Source organism: Pelobates fuscus, chromosome 12, assembly GCF_036172605.1.
Source record: "Pelobates fuscus isolate aPelFus1 chromosome 12, aPelFus1.pri, whole genome shotgun sequence".
In the NCBI taxonomy this organism is placed as follows: Eukaryota; Metazoa; Chordata; class Amphibia; order Anura; family Pelobatidae; genus Pelobates; species Pelobates fuscus.
The window spans coordinates 81,908,178-81,930,659 of NC_086328.1; the positions used below are offsets into that span (position 1 = coordinate 81,908,178).

Here is a 22,482-nt window from a genome sequence, read left to right on the forward strand (position 1 = left end):
CATAGAATGTCATGGACACTTTAATAATATAGAGCCATATATAGGATCACCATAAATACAAACTGCTGGGATGCTATCAATGAAATATAAATAGCAGTCTAATGCTGCTTCAATTGCTGTATTCTAGGGGGGGGGGGGGGGGGGGGGGGATGTTTATGGATGTAAACTCAAGGGGAGGCTAAGCTGGCCTAATGTTTTGTGCCTGCATAGAGAAACATAGCTCTTTACTCAAACTGTACAATAATTCAGAATTTGTTGGTGCTTAAAGGAACAGTCCAAGCAACATAACCTCTGTGGAGTTGCCCCCTATTGTAAGTAGTCAAGCTATCTAAGAACAGTCTAAATTATGGCCAAGCAACTCTACCCACCTCCACTACCTCAGCCAGAGAGCTGAAACCTCCATTTTAGAAGCGTCTGCTAGTTCGCCTAAGCTAACACCTGCAGTGTATAGTGGTTACGGTGCTTGGACTGTTCCTTTAAGCACCAACACATTCTGCAGTATTGTACAGTTTGGGAACAAGGCTACATTTATGTATGCAAAAAAAAATGTTTTTATCCCGGAAGCCTACTCTTGAGTTTACATTTCGAACCTAGATGGTGATTCATTTCTAAAAGTGCTGGGGACAGTTAAGCCAAGCTCTCTTAGTCTATTACTAACTCCAGATTCTCATGGTTAGAGAGGGGGCAGGCTGCATTAAAAAAATAAAATAAAGTATAACGAAGAAATAAAGTGTCACTGTGCCTATTGCTGTAGTGGTTATAATAAGTTAAGAGTACTTTTAATAAACAAAGATAATCCAAAATCCATGTTTTGTCTTTTGTTTGTTTTATTAAGCAGAGCACAGAAGTGGTGTCACAATATAAGCATAATACAACACCCCGTTCTTTTCCCCCAGTTCATGTGGTGTCACTGTAGGTCCTGCACCTGCCTTCTCCAAGAATGGAAGCCTAGCATCTGGGTCCTCATCTGTCAACTGGACCAGTTTTCCAGTTGGCTGCAGAATCCGAAGAGATTCCTTTACCATATTACATGCTTCCAACCTACTTGAACGGAGCAGAGCATCTGAAGTGCCTTTATCAAGCACGAGTGACACACTGGTTGAAGGAAAGGTATTGAGGTCCGTGGCATCACCTTGGATATATTCCAGGTGAGAATTCGGGTGTTGGGGAATGACAGGGTGTCCTTTCTTGAGTCTCTCTCTCATTGCGAGCACAGCTGGTTCTGAGCGATCTATGCAGGATACCATTATTGGAATGGGAGAATCACGGTACAAACATAAACCCAAGTCCGAAGTGCCACAGCCAACGTCCACCACATGTAAGGGCGTTCCAACATAAACCTTTGGGGCTATATCACCAATTAAAGATAGCAGGAAGCCACGTAGGAAATCATAGCCAAAGAACCAATCAAAATGTAATGAGCTGTTGGGGAAAGACCGTGAGTAAAATGTATCCCAGGTCGCCCGTTCACCCATGCTGTTCCGAAGGCTCTCTATTAAAAATGTAAAGAAGACATAGGTAAAGGGATAAGATTTAGTAACATACCAAGGTCATTAAACAGTGTCAATGTAAAGCAAACATTACTTGAGGACTGGGCTAGGAACCACTGGTATAGATTGTAAATTCCTATGGGAATATGGCCCTAAACTCCATCTGTATTTGTTTGTCAGATTTTGTGTTCAATTATGTATTGTACCTTTTGTCTTTTTACTTGTACCAACAGAGATTCCTCTGCAATAACTTATTAGAAAGCATCAACACATTTCACAGCGTACACATTGTACACTGTGAAATGTATTGGTGCTTTATAAATAGGGTAAAATAAGAAAATAGTTATGTTTCCAGCCTAGCTATTTTTGCCCCACAATTGCAAATCATTGGTGGATTCCTGACAATTTACAGTTTAGTGAATATACCTGCTGGAACGCATATATAAGTGAACAATACGCATGCTTATGTCAACACACTGCAATAATGTTTACATTATAGAGTCATATGTCTTCATATGTGCATAGGCGTGCGCAGCCTATTGCATAAGGGTGTGCACCCTAAAGTACAAACACACACGCTGTGTTTGCGCGTGTATTTATATATATATATATATATATATATACACATACATACACACACTGCAGTGGTGTGTGTGCGTGTGCGTGCGCTCTGTTAGTGTGTATGTGTATGGGCCTATCCCGTTTCGGCCGAAAACCGGTCAAATTTGCAGAAAAAAAATACATATTTAGTTTTTTAACAGACATGCTTGAATTAACAATTCAGATGATTATATATCATAAAGAAAGATAGTAATCTTTCAGGGCATGTGAAATAAGGCAAAAAGGTACAGATAGCCCTGTACTCTACCTACAAATCAGAACAAGTTACACTATGCTAAAGAGACTGTTAATGTTGTCATAGTACCTGGTTAAACGTTAAAATAACAACAACAAAGTGTAAAATGTGCTTCTATGTAAAGCCAGTCGCAGAAAGACTCCTGCACAATATTGATTGTATGCAAGATTTGTGCTTGGCATTGTCAGCTTATATTTATGCACTGCACAAAAAAAAAAGAATAAAAAAAAAAGAAAGATATTAATGATAACATGAAAAGTCAAGAATACTGTACTTGGGATGGGGGGGCACTGTGGGACAGGGAAGCTGGGAAGAACACTATGGGACAGGGGAGGGGGGAGAAAAGAACACTATGGGACAGGGGAGGGGGGAGCAAAGAACACTATGGGACGTGGGGGATAAGAACACTATAGGACGGGGGGGGGGAAAGAACACTATGGGACGGGGGGAAAGAACACTATGGGATGGGGGGGACAAGAACACTATGGGACAGGGGAGGGGGAGACAAGAACACTATGGGACAGGGGAGGGGGGGACAAGAACACTATGGGACAGGGGAGGGGGGGGACAAGAACACTATGGGACAGGGTAGGAGGGACAAAAACACTATGGGACAGGGTAGGGGGGACAAGAACACTATGGGACAGGGGGGAGGGGGGGGGAAACTGGGACAGGAGAGGGGAAAAGAACACTATGGGACAGGGGGAGAAAACAACACTATGGGACGGGGTGGAGAACACTATGGGACGGGGGGAAAGAACACTATGGGACGGGGGGAAAGAACACTATGGGACGGGGGGGGGGACAAGTACACTATGGTACAGGGGAGGGGGGACAAGAACACTATGGGACAGGGGAGGGGGGGGACAAGAACACTATGGGACAGGGGAGGGGGGACAAGAACACTATGGGACAGGGGAGGGGGGGACAAGAACCCTATGGGACAGGGGAGGGGAGGACAAGAACACTATGGGACTGGGGAGGAGGGAGGAAAGAACACTAAAAAAGAGGGAGGGGGGAGAGAGGAACATTAAGGGAAGGGAAACCAATAAAAGAGAAGGGATAAGGGAAGCTTTTCATATTCAATTAAATTCATTAAAAAGTATAATAATAATAAAATTATAGGGAAAAAAAACCTTTTTTTTTAAATCATTTGGAGGAAAATGTCATTTTCAGCCAAAGACAGCCTGAATTTTCGGCTTTGGCCCAGAATTTTCATTTCGGTGTATCCCTAGTTCCAACACTGCATTGTAGATGTTACTCTTCATGTAACACTCACCTCCGGGCAGTCCTCTTTGATTTTCCCTGCTTGGGACACATCTCCATGCAGGGCAAATCTCCTCAGTGATGCTGGCTTAGATGCCAGCACTCTGGCGTCAAAACAGCGTAACACAGTTTTACTCTCTTCCTATAGTCCCTAGCCAGCACTTTCATAGTAACCACAGTACACGCACTGTGGTTGCAATGGGTGGAGAGCAGAGGGTCTTCCTTGCCAAGGCACTAACAACTGGGGGGGAAAGGACTGGAAGATTTTAGTTCTGAATAAAGGCTAGAAAACAAAACAATCTTTTTGACTCTAGAAAATAAAGTGGGATTACAGTTGATACAACATGATACAGGCACATTACAAAACAGTTCTCTGGCAATCCGTTCATTAATAGGACTGTACAAGAGATCCAGACTTGGATAAAAGAGATTTCACCTACTGTGGGAGAGGATTATTTATATTTAGAGAGATAAAAAGATGTGGAATTCATTACCTTAAGAAGTTGCAGAGCAATTATTGGCACCTGTTTTAAAGAAGTATGTTATGGATCTAGAAAGAGTGCTTAGGTGGGCTCCAATATGAATTAGAGGAATAGAAGATTTTAGTTTAAAATAAAAGCTGGGGGGGGGGGGGGGGGGGGAGTGAACTTTCTGACTCTAGAAAAAAAAAAAAAAAGGTGGGATTAGAGTTGATGTAACATTATGCAGGGCCATTACAAAACAGTTCTGTAGCAATCTTCATTAAGAGGACTTACAAGAGATCCAGACTGGGAGAGAAGAGATTTCACCTACTCCAGAGGATTGGTGACTTTATATTTAGAACAAAAAAGATGTGGAATTATTTACCTAAAGAGGTTGTTGAAGTTGGTGGACTTATTTTGTTTTCATTCTTATCACAGAGGACAGTTAATTGACTAAGAGTACCAAGATAAAGCTCTCAGCCAATTAACGACCAATTGGAGTGGCATCCAGCTGAAGAGGCTCGGCACCTAGCAAACCCAGGCAAAACAGCAAATCATTACTGTGATAAGACCAATCTCGCCACTGTGCATTGGAGGAGCCTGATTGCCCGCCTGCTGCCTTTAGACTATGGCCCCATGTTGAAAGGCTTGATTTTTCCCTGCAAAGACATGAAAGCCGGGCCATTCGGTGCTTGCCCTGTTTGAGCGGTGATACCCCAGATAGCTATGCCATGGAGCCCATTCGTATAATTAAAGACTATGGGAAAGACTTTGGCTCCATGGCAATTGAACTGTATGTATGTGGTCTGAGCGCCATTCAGTAATAATGTGTGCTCAGACCTAAGCTATCTGGGGATATGTTGCATGTCTGTATTTTATGTAATAAATGTAACCTTGTGTATTTTATTGTATTTTACTGCCATGTGTTCAATGGAGTTTTGCCTCTGTCCTTGGAGATAATTGGATTACTTCTCAATTATCTCCAGGATAGAAGACTCTGTGGAACTGGTTTTGGGCAGAAAAGCCATGCTTCCTGTGGTCACAAAGGACTTCAATCTATCTTTTGAACTAATGGACTAATGTGGATGATTTTGACATATGTTCGTATTTATGTGAATGTGATGCATACTTTTAAAGTTATGAATAATGTGGAAAAACTGTATTTCTCTGCTTGTGATAATTACATTACCCATTGTGTAAAGTAATTGTATCACAGGCAGAGGGGAGGATTTTGTGTGGGAGTGTCTGAGTGTATTGTACGTGTTTATTGGTTGTTTTCCAAAACCCTGTGGGTGGTACTAATGTGCATATAAGAACAATAAAACCCACAACTCTGGCTGACCACTGCTTGACCCTCAACACGCTCTGTCTCGTTCTTGGGGGGGATTTACTGTATGCTGTTAGAGACTGATTGCCAGGAGTGTACGCTGATTTTATTAAAGACACGGAGGCTCATATTATGCATAACTCTTTCTTTATTTCCTCAGCAGCAAAGATAGAGGAATATAAATATTGTCAAAAAATGAAAGAAAAACTGTATAGGCATAACGGGTAGCCAATCACATGGTAGAGGAAGTGGCTATATAAGTCCTGTGTCTCCCACAATCCCCCTCTTTCTTTGCTGCTTCCTCAGACAGATAAGTGCTTTTGCTTCTCTCTGACTAGTTTTGATAATCGTTTACTTGTATTGATTTTTCGTTGTGTACTGTTTATAACTTGTACGGTTTTTTACCTGTTACCGCTAGCGTTCCCCCTGGGACCCCTTAGTGCTCTTCTCCCTCCCGGGGAGTCCTGTAGCCTGCCCTTCCCTCCTCGTGCTTCCGCACGGTTCCCGGCTCTGTGCCTTGCCGCGACCGCTCTATTTTCGGCCGCGGCTGCGCACGCATTCTTCCCCGCTCGCGGGCGGGCTCGGCGGGTCGGGTGCACGAGCCCCTTCCCCCGCCGAGTGCCCGGTCGCGTGCGCCTTCCCTCACGTGCGGCGGCCATCTTGGGCGGACCTCGATCCTTCCCCTGTGCTGCCGTGCGGTCACCTTTGCTTTGCCGGGTCCCCTGGGAACGCTAGACGGTCTGTGTGTATCGCTTTCTGTGGGTTACTCAACCCTTTGCTATCCTTTATTCACCTTAGTGTCATTTAGCGGTTTATTTTCTTTAGCTGCCCACTACAGATTTACATCATGCAGGATAGGGAGGATGGGCCTACAGGTCCCCCTGGGGATTTTCACTCAGACGGTGCTGAGGGTGCTATGGCCTCCCAAGAGTTTCAGGCCATGCTGGAAGCCACTATGGCCTCCTCCATTCAGAAGGCTATTGCCTCGGCCATGGGGGCTGTTACTACCTCCTTTTCGCAATCCATGCACTCCCTAGTTTTGCCTGCTCTGGCCTCCCCCGCCCCTACGGGTGTGGGGTCCCCCTGCCCTGCTCAGACTGTGCCTGGAGCCCGTAAGGCAAAGGCCAAGTCCAAACATGTCGGCTCCCACTCCTACCTGCCATGACTGACACGCTTGAGGCGGTCACAGATGGCGCGCACCCCACGCGCAGAGCCCCTGGCCGGGCTAAAAAGGCTAGATTATGGAAACGGGCTAGAGCCCTTGATGATGGGTCGGATACCGACCGGAGTGTGGAGGAGGAATCCGACTATATGGAGTATGACTCCTTTGATGATGATGAGGTATCTGGGGAGGATTTGCCCCTTACGGGCGTTAACCCATCAGAATCCTCCGCCAAGGCCCGGGGTCCAGTATTAGGCCCCTCTGGGGATGACAAAACGATCCTTGATCCTCAGGGTAATCCCCTGTTCGACCCAGACGACCTGCGTCACCCCCGGTCCGCTGAATGGGTTCCCCCGGATCATATTGCCCAATATGTGGCCAAACGTATCCGCACACCCCTTTCCAGAGAAGGCCGCAATAAGCTACGGGCCGAATGCCCACGCCCTTCTCTCCCGGGCGCTGCGGGCAAAACCCCAGATATTGACCCACAGATTGCCCAGTTCCTGGGTAAGTCGGGCTGGAAGCCCAAAAAGGGTCTTGACAATTCCCTGAAGGGATGCCAGGACAAGATCCTGGATACACTGGGACCCCTCTCGAAGCTCTATGAGCTTCTAGAAGCTGCTAAAGCTGGGGATTCAGTTTTGGACGTAGACGTGGCCATAGGTTGGGTCCAACGGGCCATATGCTTGCTGGGGAACGCCAATACGGCGATACTATTAAAACTAGACCCTAAGCTGGCCACTATGACTGTGGCGGAACCTGACCCGACAGAAGAGGGTTTACTGTTTGGTACCTCCTTCGTGAAAGACATGGGCTCGTATGTCAAGACCTTCACGGCAATTGACAAGGCGCAGGCGAGCATGAAACGCGTGTTCGCGCCTAAGGTTTTCGGAGGGGCCGGGCGTAGCAGGAACCGTCCACCCGGCCGGAGTTTCCGAGGCGCATTCCGCGCCACCAGAGGTTCCTTTTTTCCCTCCCGGGGATTCCAAGACCAAAGAACCCCTCCCTTCTTCCCAGCCAGAGGTCGAGCTTGGGGCTCCAGATACCCCCGCAGTGGTACCACCAGCAGACGTCCTTACGGTGAGTACCCTTTCTTTCCCTCCCGTTAGGTAGCAGGGAGGCTGGCCTTGTTTTACCGAGAGTGGGTGAAGCTCACCTCGGATGCTTGGGTTCTGCAGTGTGTAAAGGGGTATCGCCTAGATTTTGTTTCAGTGCCTGTCCAGTTTTATTCCCCCAGAGAACTGTCCCTTCCACGGGAACAAGACGAGATGATCTCCGCGGAGGTCGGAGAGATGCTCTCCAAGGGCGCTATAGAGGAACTGCCGTTCGCCGCCAAGGGCTTTACGAGCAATCTGTTCCTGGTGCCCAAGAAAGGAGGCGGAGTTCGCCCTGTAATAAATCTTCGTCCCCTCAACGCCTTCCTGCGTTACCAGCACTTCCAGATGGAAGGTATACACTGCCTCAGGGACCTTCTGCGCCAGTCGGACTGGCTAGCCAAACTAGACCTGAAGGACGCTTACTTCACGGTCCCCATTGCTCTAGAATTCAGAGATTATCTCCATTTCACATGGCACGGGCGGCGTTGGCGTTTCACCTGCCTGCCTTTCGGTCTCTCTTCGGCCCCCTGGTGCTTCACCAAGCTTCTGAAGCCTGTGGTGGCGTTCCTCCGTACCCGAGGGGTTCGCCTCATTGTTTACCTGGACGACATTCTGATTTTGTCCCAATCGAAGGAGGATCTCCTTCTACACCTGGAATGGACTACCGCCCTGCTACAGAAGTTGGGTTTTCTGATCAACTGGGACAAATCGGTCCTGGATCCCGCCCAGTCCATAGAGTTCCTGGGGTTCAGAGTGGACTCCGTCCAACAGTTCCTGTTTCTACCGAGTTCCAAGGTGAAGGCCATTCAGAAGGAGATTCGAAGAGCTCTGCGTGTCGCAGACCTGTCCATCAGACAGCTGGCGAGAATAATTGGCCTTCTCGCGGCCTCTATTCAGGCGATCTTCCCGGGCCCACTACACTACCGGGCCCTCCAGCGACTCAAAGGGTCACACCTTCGGTCAGGTCACTCCTACGAGTCTCGGATACGCTTGGACGCAGAGTCCAGAGACGAGCTGGTGTGGTGGTTAGCACACATGGAGGCGTAGAATGGGAGAGCCATCTTCGGCTCCATCCCGGACGTGGTGATCGAATCAGATGCCAGCTTGCACGGCTGGGGTGCTCGTTGTGGCGACGTTTCCACAGGAGGCAGATGGTCCGACGTGGAGAAATCGTTGCACATCAACTGCCTGGAACTCCTGGCTGGGGCTTTCGCGATCCGCAGCCTTACCCCAGGACGGGCGAATTGCTGCGTTCTCCTCAAGATGGACAACGTATCAGCGGTCCGCTACATAAACCACCTGGGGGGTACGAAGTCCAAGATGTTGGCAATTCTGGCGAAAGATTTCTGGCAATTCTGCCTCTTCAACAACGTTTCGGTAACAGCGGAACACATTCCGGGGCTAGACAATTCGGGAGCGGATTGGAATTCCAGACACTTAAGAGACTCTGGAGATTGGCGTCTACACACTTCGGTGTTCCAGAGCCTGGACATGTTGTGGGGAAAGTTCCAGATGGATCTGTTCGCATCTCGACTGAACACTCAACTGCCGAAGTTCTTCAGCTGGAGGCCGGATCCGGCAGCGGTGGCGACCGATGCCTTCCTTCAAGAATGGCCGCGGGGTCTGCTATACGCATTCCCTCCATTCAACATGATAGCGCGCACGATCTCGAAACTGGTTCGCCACGACTGTCGTGTAGCGCTAATCACCCCACTTTGGAGATCTCGACCATGGTTTCCCCGCTTGATGGAGTTGTCGATCGATTATCCTCGGTTGATTCCAATCTTCCAGGACCTCCTTCTAGACCCGGATGGGAACCCACACGGGCTAGTATTACAACACCAGCTACCCCTGATAGCGTGGTTCCTTTCAGGGGACCTTGGATTGTCCCAGACGTTCCGCAGACAACTCTCCTACTCCTCGATAATGCCTGGGCCCCAGGCACACGAACTGCCTATCGAACTTCATGGAGATCGTGGTCTGGTTGGTGCATGGAACGGGCAGTGGATCCCGTATCTGCCCCTTTGCCTTTGATCCTGGAATTCCTCACGTCCCTGTTTGACTCAGGCAAGGCGTACCGCACGATTAACCTCTCCCGCTCGGCTATCTCGGCCGGACACAGGGGTTTGGATGGTTCCCCTGTCGGCAGGCATCCTTTTGTATGTCGTCTTCTCAAGGGTATCCGCCTTGCTCGTCCTCCTCGGCCTCGCTTCTCTGCCTTTTGGGACGTTAACATGATGTTGCAGTTCCTCTCCTCGTGGTACCCTAATCAGGAGCTGACTTTGAAACGACTGTCATCCAAGTTGGTGATGTTACTCTGTTTGATCTCTTGCAAGAGGGTCTCTGACGTCAGGGCCATGGATTGGGACGCCATTGCATTCACCCCAGAAGGTGTTACTTTTGATATATCCAGGAGGACTAAATCTGCATCCAAGTCTTTTTCGTATCCCAGGTTCCCTGGCTGTCCGGCGCTCTGTCCGGTGGATTGCCTCAGAGTTTATCTGGATGTCACGAGTTCCCTTCGCTCTGCCGATCTACACGATTTGTTCATATCTTTCAAGTCGCCTCATCGACCGGTTTCTACACCTACCCTGGCACGTTGGATACGTGAACTATTATCCTCTGCGGGTATAGACACCTCTGTGTTTACGCCCCATTCTGTACGAGGAGCGATGGCTTCTAAAGCCTCCTCAGTCGGGTGTCGTCTGGAGGATATCATGCGGGCGGCAGATTGGTCCAGAGAATCGACTTTTAGAGACTTCTATTTCAGACCTATTGAACACATCGCATCTCGAGTAGTTGCACAGCTTTGAACTTGCATAATATGAGCCTCCGTGTCTTTAATAAAATTCCCAGATTTTACTAGTAACATGACGTAAAGTCATGATTTTATTAAAGACACGGAGGCGAGTATTATTCCCTCCCGCCCTCCCGGTGTGGAATGGGGATACGAGATGCTTGAGACTCTACGGGTTTTTACTGTTCAATTAGGTATGTATTGATTATATATGTTTATTTATATGATTGGATGGTTTGGTACGTCTTATTATGTTTACTAATTATTTATCTTTTGTATTTCAGAATCCAGTTTATTGTTTGTGACTCCTTATGATGCTGTTTGGTAAGTCTACAGTTTTGAGTCTGGAAATTACCATATTTCTCTGTCTTTTTTAGCTTGATGTTGTCGCATTGTTCCTGTTTCCTGTGCTGATCAAGTAGGACATCGTTCTTCTTACCTGGTCTTCGGTTTTCGCAAGAAAGAGGGGGATTGTGGGAGACACAGGACTTATATAGCCACTTCCTCTACCATGTGATTGGCTACCCGTTATGCCTATACAGTTTTTCTTTCATTTTTTGACAATATTTATATTCCTCTATCTTTGCTGCTGAGGAAATAAAGAAAGAGTTATGCATAATACTCGCCTCCGTGTCTTTAATAAAATCATGACTTTACGTCATGTTACTAGTAAAATCTGGGAATTGTCTGCTTTTCCTGTTCGTCAGCTAGCAGCTATTTGTGAGGTTCCAGTTCGGGAGGTGGAGTGCTATTTTGTATGCATTCGGGAGTTTGGTGTTCTGCAGTAGCTGTGCCTGTATATCTGGAAGGGGAAGATCTACTAAACGGCGGTTTAACCCCTTTTATGCCTGGGGGTGCCGTTACAATTACAAAATGTATTGCCCTATTACCAGGGTACATCTAGAATCATGGGCTTTAGTGGTTATGATGCTTGAAGTAACCCTTTACATTTAAAGAAATGCAAGCAAATCCCCAGGAATGTTTAATACTCAAAATGCTTCATAAGTTAATCTTTAGTAACAATAAATCCATAATGCTATATTTTCTCCCCTTGCAAGGGATGCTCAATGTGAAAACCACCATGACAAATTAGTCTTAATAAAAATATAAACATGAGTCTTGTGCTACTGTCAATATGAACAAATGCAATATTTACACCAATCTACTTGCACTCTGAGTATTGGTACCCACCTCCTGTCCCTGGATTGCCTGCATCTGTCCCAAATGTACGTGTTGGGTGGTTGCGGAGAAGAGATGAACACAGCAAACGACGTATCAAAGCCATCGAAATGGGACTTTGCGATGAAACCAGAATTGTGGAAGTGCTACTTACCCTGTGAGTGAATGCACAGTCATTATTTAAGTTTGTAAAGAATTTGCACAGAAAACCATTTAACAGTTATGAACTTTAAAGGGACCCTCCAGAATCTTGAAGCATTTTGTGTGAAGAATGTGTCCACATTTTTCACTTTATAAAAAGTGCAGATTTCAAGAGGAACTGGCACTTTTATAAATGAACCTAGTTACACACTGCTGGTTGTCAAGCAGCATACAGGTCATGTTACTTCCTGGTTGTTTAGCTCCGTAAATCTAAACTCAAGAGGCAGCAATTGCTCAGAGCACCAGCCTTGCAAAGACTTCCCATTGAGCTTCATTGGGAAGAAAGGCTGAGCGAGGTTAGAAGCTTACAATGGCTGCATATGAGAGATCTGAAGCTTTTTCACATCTTCATCGAGTATATGTACTAAACAGTGATTGTATATGGGCAGTGGAGTGTCCCTTTAAGTGTGATATCCGTTTTAAACTATGCTGGGCACACAAGTAATAAAATACTCTCTGCAACTATATAAACTATTTAAGGAATTAAAAAAAATGTTGCCATAATATCATGGCTCTAAAGGACAGCAGTTGGTAAAGGGGATGACTGACAGGTTCTCTAATAGCCAGATTTCAATGAATGATTTATTGGTTTTCAAGAATTTGCCATTTATCATATCTACGAGAGACTGTTTAGGGCTACCATTTACTACAAATCCAAGACATCTGGCACTTAAAGGGATACAAATCTCTTCCAGGCACTATATACTTTCCTCTGGCTACCTTCTCCCTGGTGCTGCCCCAGCACCGCAAGGGTTAATAAACCCTTACTGTACTCACCTGATTGCAGCACTCTACTCCTTTGGTGCTGGGATAGTGCTCCGCTTCCACCACCTTCTGCCAGCAGGGAGGGGGGCGCTAATGCACAAGCATGGCAAACACATTAGGCCCCCCCAAGAAAAGCATTGCAGCAATGCTTTCCTGCAGGGAATAGGCAGATGTTAATATATCCTCATGCACAGCTTGAGGACATCCAGCATCAGACAACCAAACATTGCCTAACAAGCAGGAAGTGCCTCTAGAGGCTTTAAAAACTACAATGATTTGCATTGCAGGACTAAGGGGACAGGGCCATTGCACCCAGACCACTTTAATTTAGTGGTCTGGGTGCCTAGTGTCCCTTTAATCTGCCTAAAATTGTCATCCACTGGCACAGCAACAGGTAAGTTTACAAGCTAGCTTTCAGTGTAATATTCGAGTGTGTATGCAGAAAGTACCAAAATACAAAGTGATAGGGTGTTTTGCTCTCTTTACACATTACTGGGTTATAAGGTGTACTAAAAACAGAAATATTTACTCCTCTAGGGGAAACCGCTGTCCTGACCTCACTATCACAAACAAAAAGCAGGAAATGACAGCAACTAGAACTTGCACCCTTGGTAACCATATTGGTGCACCAATACGCAGGTCTATGTAAAATGCAAGTTTGCTTTAACTTGTGGTTGTATAAGAGAAGAGAGTTGTCCACATAGAACAGGGTTTATGACAGTGCTCTGTAAACTGATCATACCACAGCTGCTACAAATTTACCCAAAGCCCACTTTACAGCTTAATAAAATGCATGATGTGCACATGCATGCAGTGTCTCTGGAGAGAGTGCAAGACACTGGTAGCCTGGAATTCTAATCCTGTGCTGCTTGTTTTATAGCATTGACTTGCACTATGCTTCTGTTTGGAGTGTATGCTTTGGGTGTTCTATACACCATTACGATTTAAAAGGACACTAGGCAGCTGAGTCACTACAGCTTGAGTGCATCTGTTGTATGTAGCCTTTCCCAGCAATTTGAGCACTGTAAATTCTACCTTTTCATTTAAAATGTAGTGTTTACATGGCTACCCAGGAACACCTCTTGTGGCACCGAGGGCCACTAAATGTGCTTTCTAGTCCAGTGTTGTTCAGCATTTACACTTTGCATGGAGATGTGGATTGATGCAGTATCTTGCTGCATATGAGCAATAGCCTCCAATTGCTTTCCTATAGCATAATAGTTGATCTTTAGGTATAAATTTAAGCCCTGCACTTAAACGCACTACTTCTGGGCAGCAGCAATGACTAATACACATAATCACCATACTTAAAAGGAACACTACTGTAAAGCCATACAAACATGTATTCCTGACCCTATAGTATTTAACTACTTGGTTGACTGCCGCCCCCCCCCCCCATTAATAACATTGGAAAGGGGTTTACTCTTTTCCTGCTCAGTTCTTGCCGTGCCTGGCCCCTCAATGCAATCCCAAATCCCTGTGCACATTTAAATAAGTTTAAACGTTCAGATAGGTTTGTGATGGCATATAGTGGCAGGGCCATGCACATCAGGAAAAGAGTAAATCCCTTTCCCATTTTATTATAGGGCGCCAGTCACCTAAGTAGTTAAACACTAGGGTCAGGAATACATGTTTGTATGGCGTACAGTAGTGTTCAAGAATTGTGATTGGCAGGGAGATTTTCTAGGCTTCCTCAAAACGTTTTCCTACAGGGACATTGAGAGGTCTGAAGCAGTTCAAGTAAAAAACACTATACAAGATACATTTGGATAAGACTTCATGAATCCACATAAAATTTATAGACAACCCCACTTTTGAAGTTGGATTCTCACTTTCCCTCCAACCAGCATGCCGTTGCTAGTTTAGAGGAACCCACTATAGAAGGGGCTGGCTCTGGTACACCAACACTATGTCCCTTTCAGCTTAGTTTTCCTTCTATATTTTGGAAGCATCCAGTTTCTAGTACGTACCTGCATTTTAGATTACATAGACTTCATGATGTATAGCACCCAAACAAATTATATTAACATAAACATGGTTTCTCCCACTGGCACACCTCACCCTTTAAATGAGTCTTAGTCACTGTTGCTCCACACCCTTTCCCACCTGCTGGACCTCGTGTTTCTCCCACACCCCTTGGATCTTGCTTAGTGTCTTAAACCATACACAAACAACCACACCCACACAGTTAAGTCTCCCTCTCCTGCTCTTTACACCAAGGATCAGCACTGAACCCCCTTGTACCCAATGGTGGTAAGTCAGGGATTCCTTCCTGATTAGGCAGAGCGCTAAACTCGATAGGAAGCTTCTTCCATGTGGCACACGGGTAGAGGATACAAAAACAGTGTCCCTGGATCCCCTGCAGCCATGCTACAGATAGAATGGGGTGCTCTGTACACCCCGCTTCCCATTTGTCATCTGGATTGAAATTACCCTATATAGTTGTCATGCTATTGGTTTACGGTTCCATCATAGCACAGATTTATATGAAGTCAACCGTTTCAATGGTATCCCAAGCTCACCTATCGAAAACCAAGCTAGTTTAATAGGACCCTACTTCTAGAACACAGATTTAGTTTAAAAAGTGAAAACATTTAAAAGGATTGCATGATTTACATTACCCCAAGAAGACGCAAAACAAATTTGAGTAATTTTTTTATTTAAAATTGAAAACCATGATCAATTACAGCTACAGTACATTCTAGTCATACAGTCAATGTTTCTCTCAACAAATCATCCCATTAGCTTTGTTTTATAGTCATTACATGCCCAGCGTGAGTAATCCAAGTACTGCTACATTTAACTATGTCACAAAACACATTTAAAGTGCAACAGGCATATGTTCTACAAATAATTAAATTAGCTGACCACCAAAGTTGAAAAGACCCGCTTTTACTCTTAAAAGAAGAAAAATTTACAAATGTTCCTGAACAGGAAGGTGTCAGTGCAGACTTACAAATTAAAAGATACGGCCTTTGAGATTATGCACCATTTCTAGTTTTAAAAGGGACACTCCAAGCACCACAACAATTTAATCAGAATAAAGTTAAAGTGACAAGAAGCCGCAGACAAGTCCTCAGTGTCAGCTGAAGTTCTCAGCAGCTCCCCATTCACGAAATTAAGTGAAGAAATGCACACTTTAAACTTTTGTGAATGGCAAGCTACTGCTCTATGGCACCCACATGTGAGGCTTCCTCTTTGAAAACTCAAGACTACAACTAGAGTTAATGGGCAGAGTTAACCAGTACTTAACAGGTTACTTGTGGATTAAACTGTGTTAGTAGTTTAACCCATAAAGGTAAGCCGGCACCAGAGACCCCGGGGCACCATAACTCCGTTTTAGTAAGTTAGCCACGAAAGGGAAAGAATGAGGGGGGAAACAAGTTAAAGATACAGAATTTGCAAAGCATACATATACAATTAATCGTCCAAAACCTGCAGATAGCCTTGTGGTCACATTCAGGCCTGTTGGTCCATTCACATGGCAGGAGGATAGAATTCTGGGGATCCAAACCTGAAAATAGATAAATAAAAATGTTAAATAAGGAACACGCCCATTGAGCTCTACAGATCACACAGGATTGCTTGTCCCAGCGATTGAGGATAGAACCAGCTCACAGACAGAGCTGGCACCGAAGACATAGCACCGGGGACTATGATCTACCTCCGTACATTACACTCAGGGGTACAGAGAACGCCCTGAGTGCCAAGAAATAGAGGCACCAAAACAACAACTAGCATCCCCACTGCTTATCAATATAGCCCAACCCATGTAGCATAATCAATGTAAACATAATCGCTGTAAAGAACCGCCCACACACAACCACTCCGACTGACCTTGCAGCGAACACAGAGACCGTATGGCGTGGGGGCACGGCCTTATATAGCCCTACTTCGACCAACGAGAGTAAGTTCAGGATAGAGCGTCCACTTCCGGGCAGCCGACCAATCAAGAGTAAACATTTTCTTTGCCGTAGCGAGATGCAGGAAGGAGGCTTGGAACGCAAAGTGAGCCGGATGTTGAGTTCTATAGCGGTGTACATGTGAATTCAGCATGGCTCCTGGAGGAAAGATTAATCGTCCTAAAACAGTAAGTGAACGGGGTGTTTGGGAAACAGACTGAGATTTGTTAATTACTGAAATCATATTTTAACCCCTTAAGACCGCAGCCAAATGTACAAGTTGTGAACGAAACAAAATGTAAACAAAACCTGGCATTTGCGCTATATGTCTGTCCAACCATAATTCACCTCTTTCATATTAAATGCACCCCCCCTTATTATATATCATTTTATTCAGGGGAAACATGGCTTTCATTTAGTATCAAATATTTAGCTATGAAACATAATTTAATATGAAAAAAATGGGAGAAAATAAGAAGTAATTTTTTTAGTTCTACATGACATTTTAACTGTCAATATCATAATACTGTTTGCTTTTACTGCAATAAAATACACATATTTGTATTCAGCAAAGTCTCACGTGTAAAACAGTACCCCCTATGTACAGGTTTTATGGTGTTTTGGGACGTTACAGGGTCAAATATAGCACGTTACATTTGAAATTGAAATTCGCCAGATTGGTTACGTTGCCTTTGAGACTGTATAGTAGCCCAGGAAATACATTTACACCCATAATGGCATACCATTTGCAATAGTAGACGACCCAAGGTATTGCAAATGGGGTATGTCCAGTCTTTTTTAGTAGCCATTTGGTCACAAACACTGGCCAAAGTTAGCGTTAGTATTTGTTTGTGTGTGAAAAATGCAAAAAACGCCAATTTTCGCCAGTGTTTGTGACTAAGTGGCTACTAAAAAAGACTGGACATACCCCATTTGCAATACCTTGGGTTGTCTACTATTGCAAATAGTATGCCATCATAGGGGTAATTTTCATTCTTGGGCTACCATAGGGTCATAAAGGCAACGTAAGCAATCTGGCGAATTTTAATGTGAAACAAAATGAAACACAAGCCTTATATTTGACGCTGTCATTTTTGAAAACACCATAAAACTTGTACATGAGGGGCACTGTTGTACTCGGGAGACTTCGCTGAACACAAATATTTGTGTTTCAAAACAGTAAAAAGTATTGCAGCAATAATATCGTCCGTGTAAGTGCTGTTTGTGCGTGAAAAATGCAAAAAACGTCACTTTTACTGGCGATATCGTTGTAATACGTTTTACTGTTTTGAAACACTAATATGTGTTCAGCGAAGTCACCCGAGTAAAACAGTACCCCCCCATGTACAGGTTTTATGGTGTCTTGGAAAGTTATAGGGTTAAATATAGTGCTAGCAAATTAAATTCCCTATACTTTCAGCATGGGTTGTCAGGCAGGTCCCGCTAATTGTAATTAATTAGGATACCTAATTATGTAAATTTATTACATAAATATATGTGTAGAATTAATATATATATATATATATATATATATATATATATATATATATATATATATATATATATATAATTTAAAAAAAAAATTATTTATATATAGTGATATATACGTATATATTTATGTATATAGATATATATATTATTTAGTTCCACGTGTATTTTGATATAAATATATATATATATATTAATATCACAATACAGTTAGAACAAAATAAAACATCTATATATTTAATATTTTATTTATTTTATTCCGTATTTACATATTTTTATATATATATATATATATATAATCAGTATCAGTCTACGTGTAATTTGATATTAATATATATATATATATATATATATATATATATATATTAAAATACACCTAGACAGTGTGTGTGTGTGTGTGTGTGTGTATATATATATATATATATATATTTTATTTTTTACACTTATTTAACTTATTTTTATTTAATTTCCAGCCAGCAGGGGGACTGTCATTACAGTTAGTCCCCCTGCTGGCATTGCACCAGCCAGCTATCCCGGCCATGTGATTGTGAGGTCCTCGCAAGGACCTCACTCTCACATGGCCCGGGGGGGCTGAAGAGGGCAGACGTGCCGCGGGGGGCTCCCTGGGAGTCCCCCCAACCGCGATCGCCGGCGTGGGATCGCCGGCGACCGGGTAAGTGAAAAAAAAACGGAGGGCGTACTATTACGCCCTGCGGCGTTTAGAGCCGCTTTAAAAAGGACGTAATAGTACGCCCTCCGGTCTTAAGGGGTTAAAAAGTTATTTATTTTAATGTACACACGTGTTTTTAGCCTTTTCAGTCACTCTCCTAACTACACTGGCAATCACACATCAACCACTTTTATTCACACAAAGCAATCTGGCCACATATACTCACACCAAATAAAGCATTTGTCAATTATACATTCTGCTTTATAGACATCTATGTATAGATACTTGCATTCATACACTGACACATTTAGATCCATAGATCCATTGGTACAGGCAAAAATCACATTAACACATCTAAATATAAATGCACATGTAGACACACTCACATTAATGTTTAGATGCATACATTTGCTGGCTTAAAGCAGGTTTGTCACTTCTTTGGGGGTGATAATTCTGATTCCCTCACCCTAACTCCCACTACCCTTAACCCTGCAAGTGTAATTATTGCAGTTTTTATAAACTGCAATAATTACCTTGCAGGGTTAACTCCTCCTCTAGTGGCTGTCTATTAGATATTTCAGCTACTGCAGAGGATAGGTTACTTTAGATTTAGAACAAAAAAAAGATGTGGAATTATTTACCTAAAGAGGTTGTTGTATCAGATTTTATATAAACTTTTAAGCAATATCTGTATTTTTTGTTTCTTTTAAACACAGAATGTAATAGTAAATATGTGGATAACAATTTGTTCCTACAAGAATTCATCTGATATCCACTTTGGAGCAATTCATTGTTTTCTAATTTTTGGCAAAGTTAGAAATCAATTTAAATTGGGCTTTTCAACTTCTTTTACACCAACAGCAGTAATATAGGCATGTGAAAGGCTGGAGTTGGTGGAGTTATTTTTTCATTCTTAGCACAGAGGACAGTTAATTGACTAAGAGTACCGAGGTAATGCTCTCAGCCAATTAACAACCAATTGGAGTGGCATCCAGCCGAAGAGGCTCTGCACCTAGGGAACCCAGGAAAGAAAGCAAACCATTACAAAATGTATTGCCCTATTACCAGGGTACATCTAGTATCATGGGCTTTAGTGGTTCTGATGCTTGAAGTAACCCTTTACATTTAAAGAAACACAAGCAAATCCCCAGTAATGTTTGATACTTAGAATGCTCTGTAAGTGAACCTTCTTTAGTAACAAATCCATAATGCTATATTTTCGCCCCTTGCAAGGGATGCTCAATGTGAAAACCACCATGACAAATTGGTCTTTTAATAAAATATAAACAATAAACATGAGTCTTGTGCTACTGTCAATATGAACAAATGCAATATTTATACCAATCTACTTGCACTCTGAGTATTGGTACCCACCTTCTGTCCCTGGATTGCCTGCATCTGCCCCAAATGTACGTGCTGGGTGGTTGCAGAGAAGAGATGAACACAGGAAACGACGAATCAAAGCCATCGAAATGGGACTTTGCGATGAAACCAGAATTGTGGAAGTGCTACTTACCCTTGGATTGAATGCACAGTCATTATTTAAGTTTGCAAAGAAAACCATTTAACAACTATATAAACTATTTTAGTAATTAAAAACAATGATGCAATAATATCATGCGTAAAATTAAATACTTTCGGAGCGCTAAGTTATTCAAAATACATAGGGGCAAAACGAATATCGCCTGTATTTAATTGCTGATTAATAGTATGCTGTTTACAAAATTAATATATATTCCAGCTACAACACTTCAGTCTGTTCCCTTCACCACACAGTATAAATAGAAAAAATATATTACAAGAAGTGGAGCGACATTTAGGTAATCAGCCCCTTCCCACATGCAACCAAAATTAAGAAATGAAGGAAAGGTATACTTCTACTCCTCAATGGATAGCAGTCACACGTTCAAAATCATATGTAAAAAAAATAATTTAAAAATAATGATAGTGCAAATCTGTATGTATGGTGTTTAGAATACACCCTTATACATAGTGTTACTTAACACATTTGTATACTTAATTTAATAATTGAACAACAAATTTCTCACATAAAACATAAAAAAAATACAAGATACAAAGCAGGAGCCAAGTGGAAGCCGGGAGGTTTTGAACGGCGATTGCACCACAGCGGATCAGCTCGCAATTTGGACTCCACATATTCTAATCTCGCCTGACTAACCTGCAGGAGACATCTCCCAGTGTGGGGAAGCGTGCTTGTGAGTCACGGGAATACATACCGTTGTACTCGCCATCAACTCTAGTAAGCAGTTATCTGTTTACCTTTTCATTGAGTGCTTTGTATCTTGTATTTTTTTATGTTTTATGTGAGAAATTTGTTGTTCAATTATTAAATTAAGTATACAAATGTGTTAAGTAACACTATGTATAAGGGTGTATTCTAAACACCATACATACAGATTTGCACTATTATTTTTACATATGATTTTGAATGTGTGACTGCTATCCATTGAGGAGTATAAGTATACCTTTCCTTCATTTCTTAACTTTGGTTGCATGTGGGAAGGGGCTGATTACCTAAATGTCGCTCCACTTGTAATATATTTTTGGAATAATATCATGGCTCTAAAGGGCAGCAAATGGTAAAGGGGATGACTGACATAGGTTCTCCAACAGCCAGATTTCAATGAATGATTTATTGGCTTTCAAGAATTACATTTATTTCTGTGCACGTAGACATCTTTCCCATTTGTCATATCTATGTGAAACTGTTTTGGACTACCCTTTACTACAAATCCAAGACATCTGTCACTTGAAGGGATACAATTCTGTCTTCCAGGCACTATACTTTCCTCTGGCCACCTCCTCCCTGGTGCTGCCCCCATTGGGTTAATAAACCCTTACTGTACTCACCTGAATGCAGCACTCTACTCCTTTGGTGCTGGGTACTGCTCTGCCTCCACCATCAGCCGGTAGGGGGGCGCTAATGCACATGCATGACGAACACATTAGGCCCTCCCCTTCAGAAAAGGATCGCAACAATGCTTTCCTACAGGGAATAAGCAGAGCTTGAGGACGTCTAGCGTCAGGCAACCAAAAGTTGCCTTACAGGAAGTGCCTCTTAAAAACTGCAATGATTTGCATTGCAGGACTAAGGGGGACAGGGCCATTGCACCCGAACCACTTCAATTTAGTGGTCTGGGTGCCTATAGTGTCCCTTTAATCTGCCTAAAATTGTCCTCCACTGGCACAGCAACAGGTAAGTTTACAAGCTAGCTTTCAGTGTAATATTCGAGTGTGTATGCAGAAAGTACCAAAATACAAAGTGATAGGGTGTTTTGCTCTCTTTACACATTACTGGGTTATAAGGTGTACTAAAAACAGAAATATTTACTCCTCTAAGGGAAACCGCTGTCCTGACCTTACTTTACCACAAAGAAAAAGCAGGAAATGAAGACCACACCTAGAACTTACACCCTTGGTAACCATATTGGTGCACCAATACTCAGGTCTATGTAAAATGCACATTTGCATTAACATGTGATTGTAAAAGACAAGAAAGTTGTCCAAAGCCCACTTTACAGCTTAAAGGGACACTCCAGGCACCCAGGCCACTTCTGCCCATTGGAGTGGTCTGGGTGCCAACTCCCACTACACTTAACCCTGCAACTGTAAATATTGCAGTTTTCATAAACTGCAATATTTACCTTGCAGGGTTAACTCCTCCCTCTAGTGGTTTTAACCCCTTCAGCAACCTGGGGTGGGAGGAAGAGGGGACCTACAGTGCCAGGAAGAAAAAAAAAATAATAATTCCAGGCACTGGAGAGTCCCTTTAACCCTTTAAGTCCGGAGGACGTACTATT

At 43.5% G+C, this 22,482-nt stretch overlaps 1 protein-coding gene and 1 non-coding gene across 2 annotated transcripts in view; both read right to left on the bottom strand.

The window, feature by feature from the left end:
- Positions 1 to 809: 809 nt before the first annotated feature.
- CSKMT (citrate synthase lysine methyltransferase) overlaps positions 810 to 22,482 on the bottom strand; it is a 30,357-nt gene continuing 8,684 nt past the window's right edge. The window contains exons 2-4 of the mRNA XM_063437696.1: positions 16,037 to 16,115; positions 11,648 to 11,790; positions 810 to 1,492 (exon numbers count right to left, since the gene is read on the bottom strand). Coding sequence (XP_063293766.1) covers positions 831 to 1,492; positions 11,648 to 11,741 — 756 coding nt within the window. The 5' untranslated portion in view covers positions 11,742 to 11,790; positions 16,037 to 16,115 and the 3' untranslated portion in view covers positions 810 to 830. The remainder of the gene's footprint in view (positions 1,493 to 11,647; positions 11,791 to 16,036; positions 16,116 to 22,482) is intronic.
- Positions 16,185 to 16,321, bottom strand: LOC134579705 (small nucleolar RNA SNORA57). The gene has a single exon (XR_010086247.1). It is a non-coding gene; the product is annotated as a small nucleolar RNA SNORA57 (small nucleolar RNA).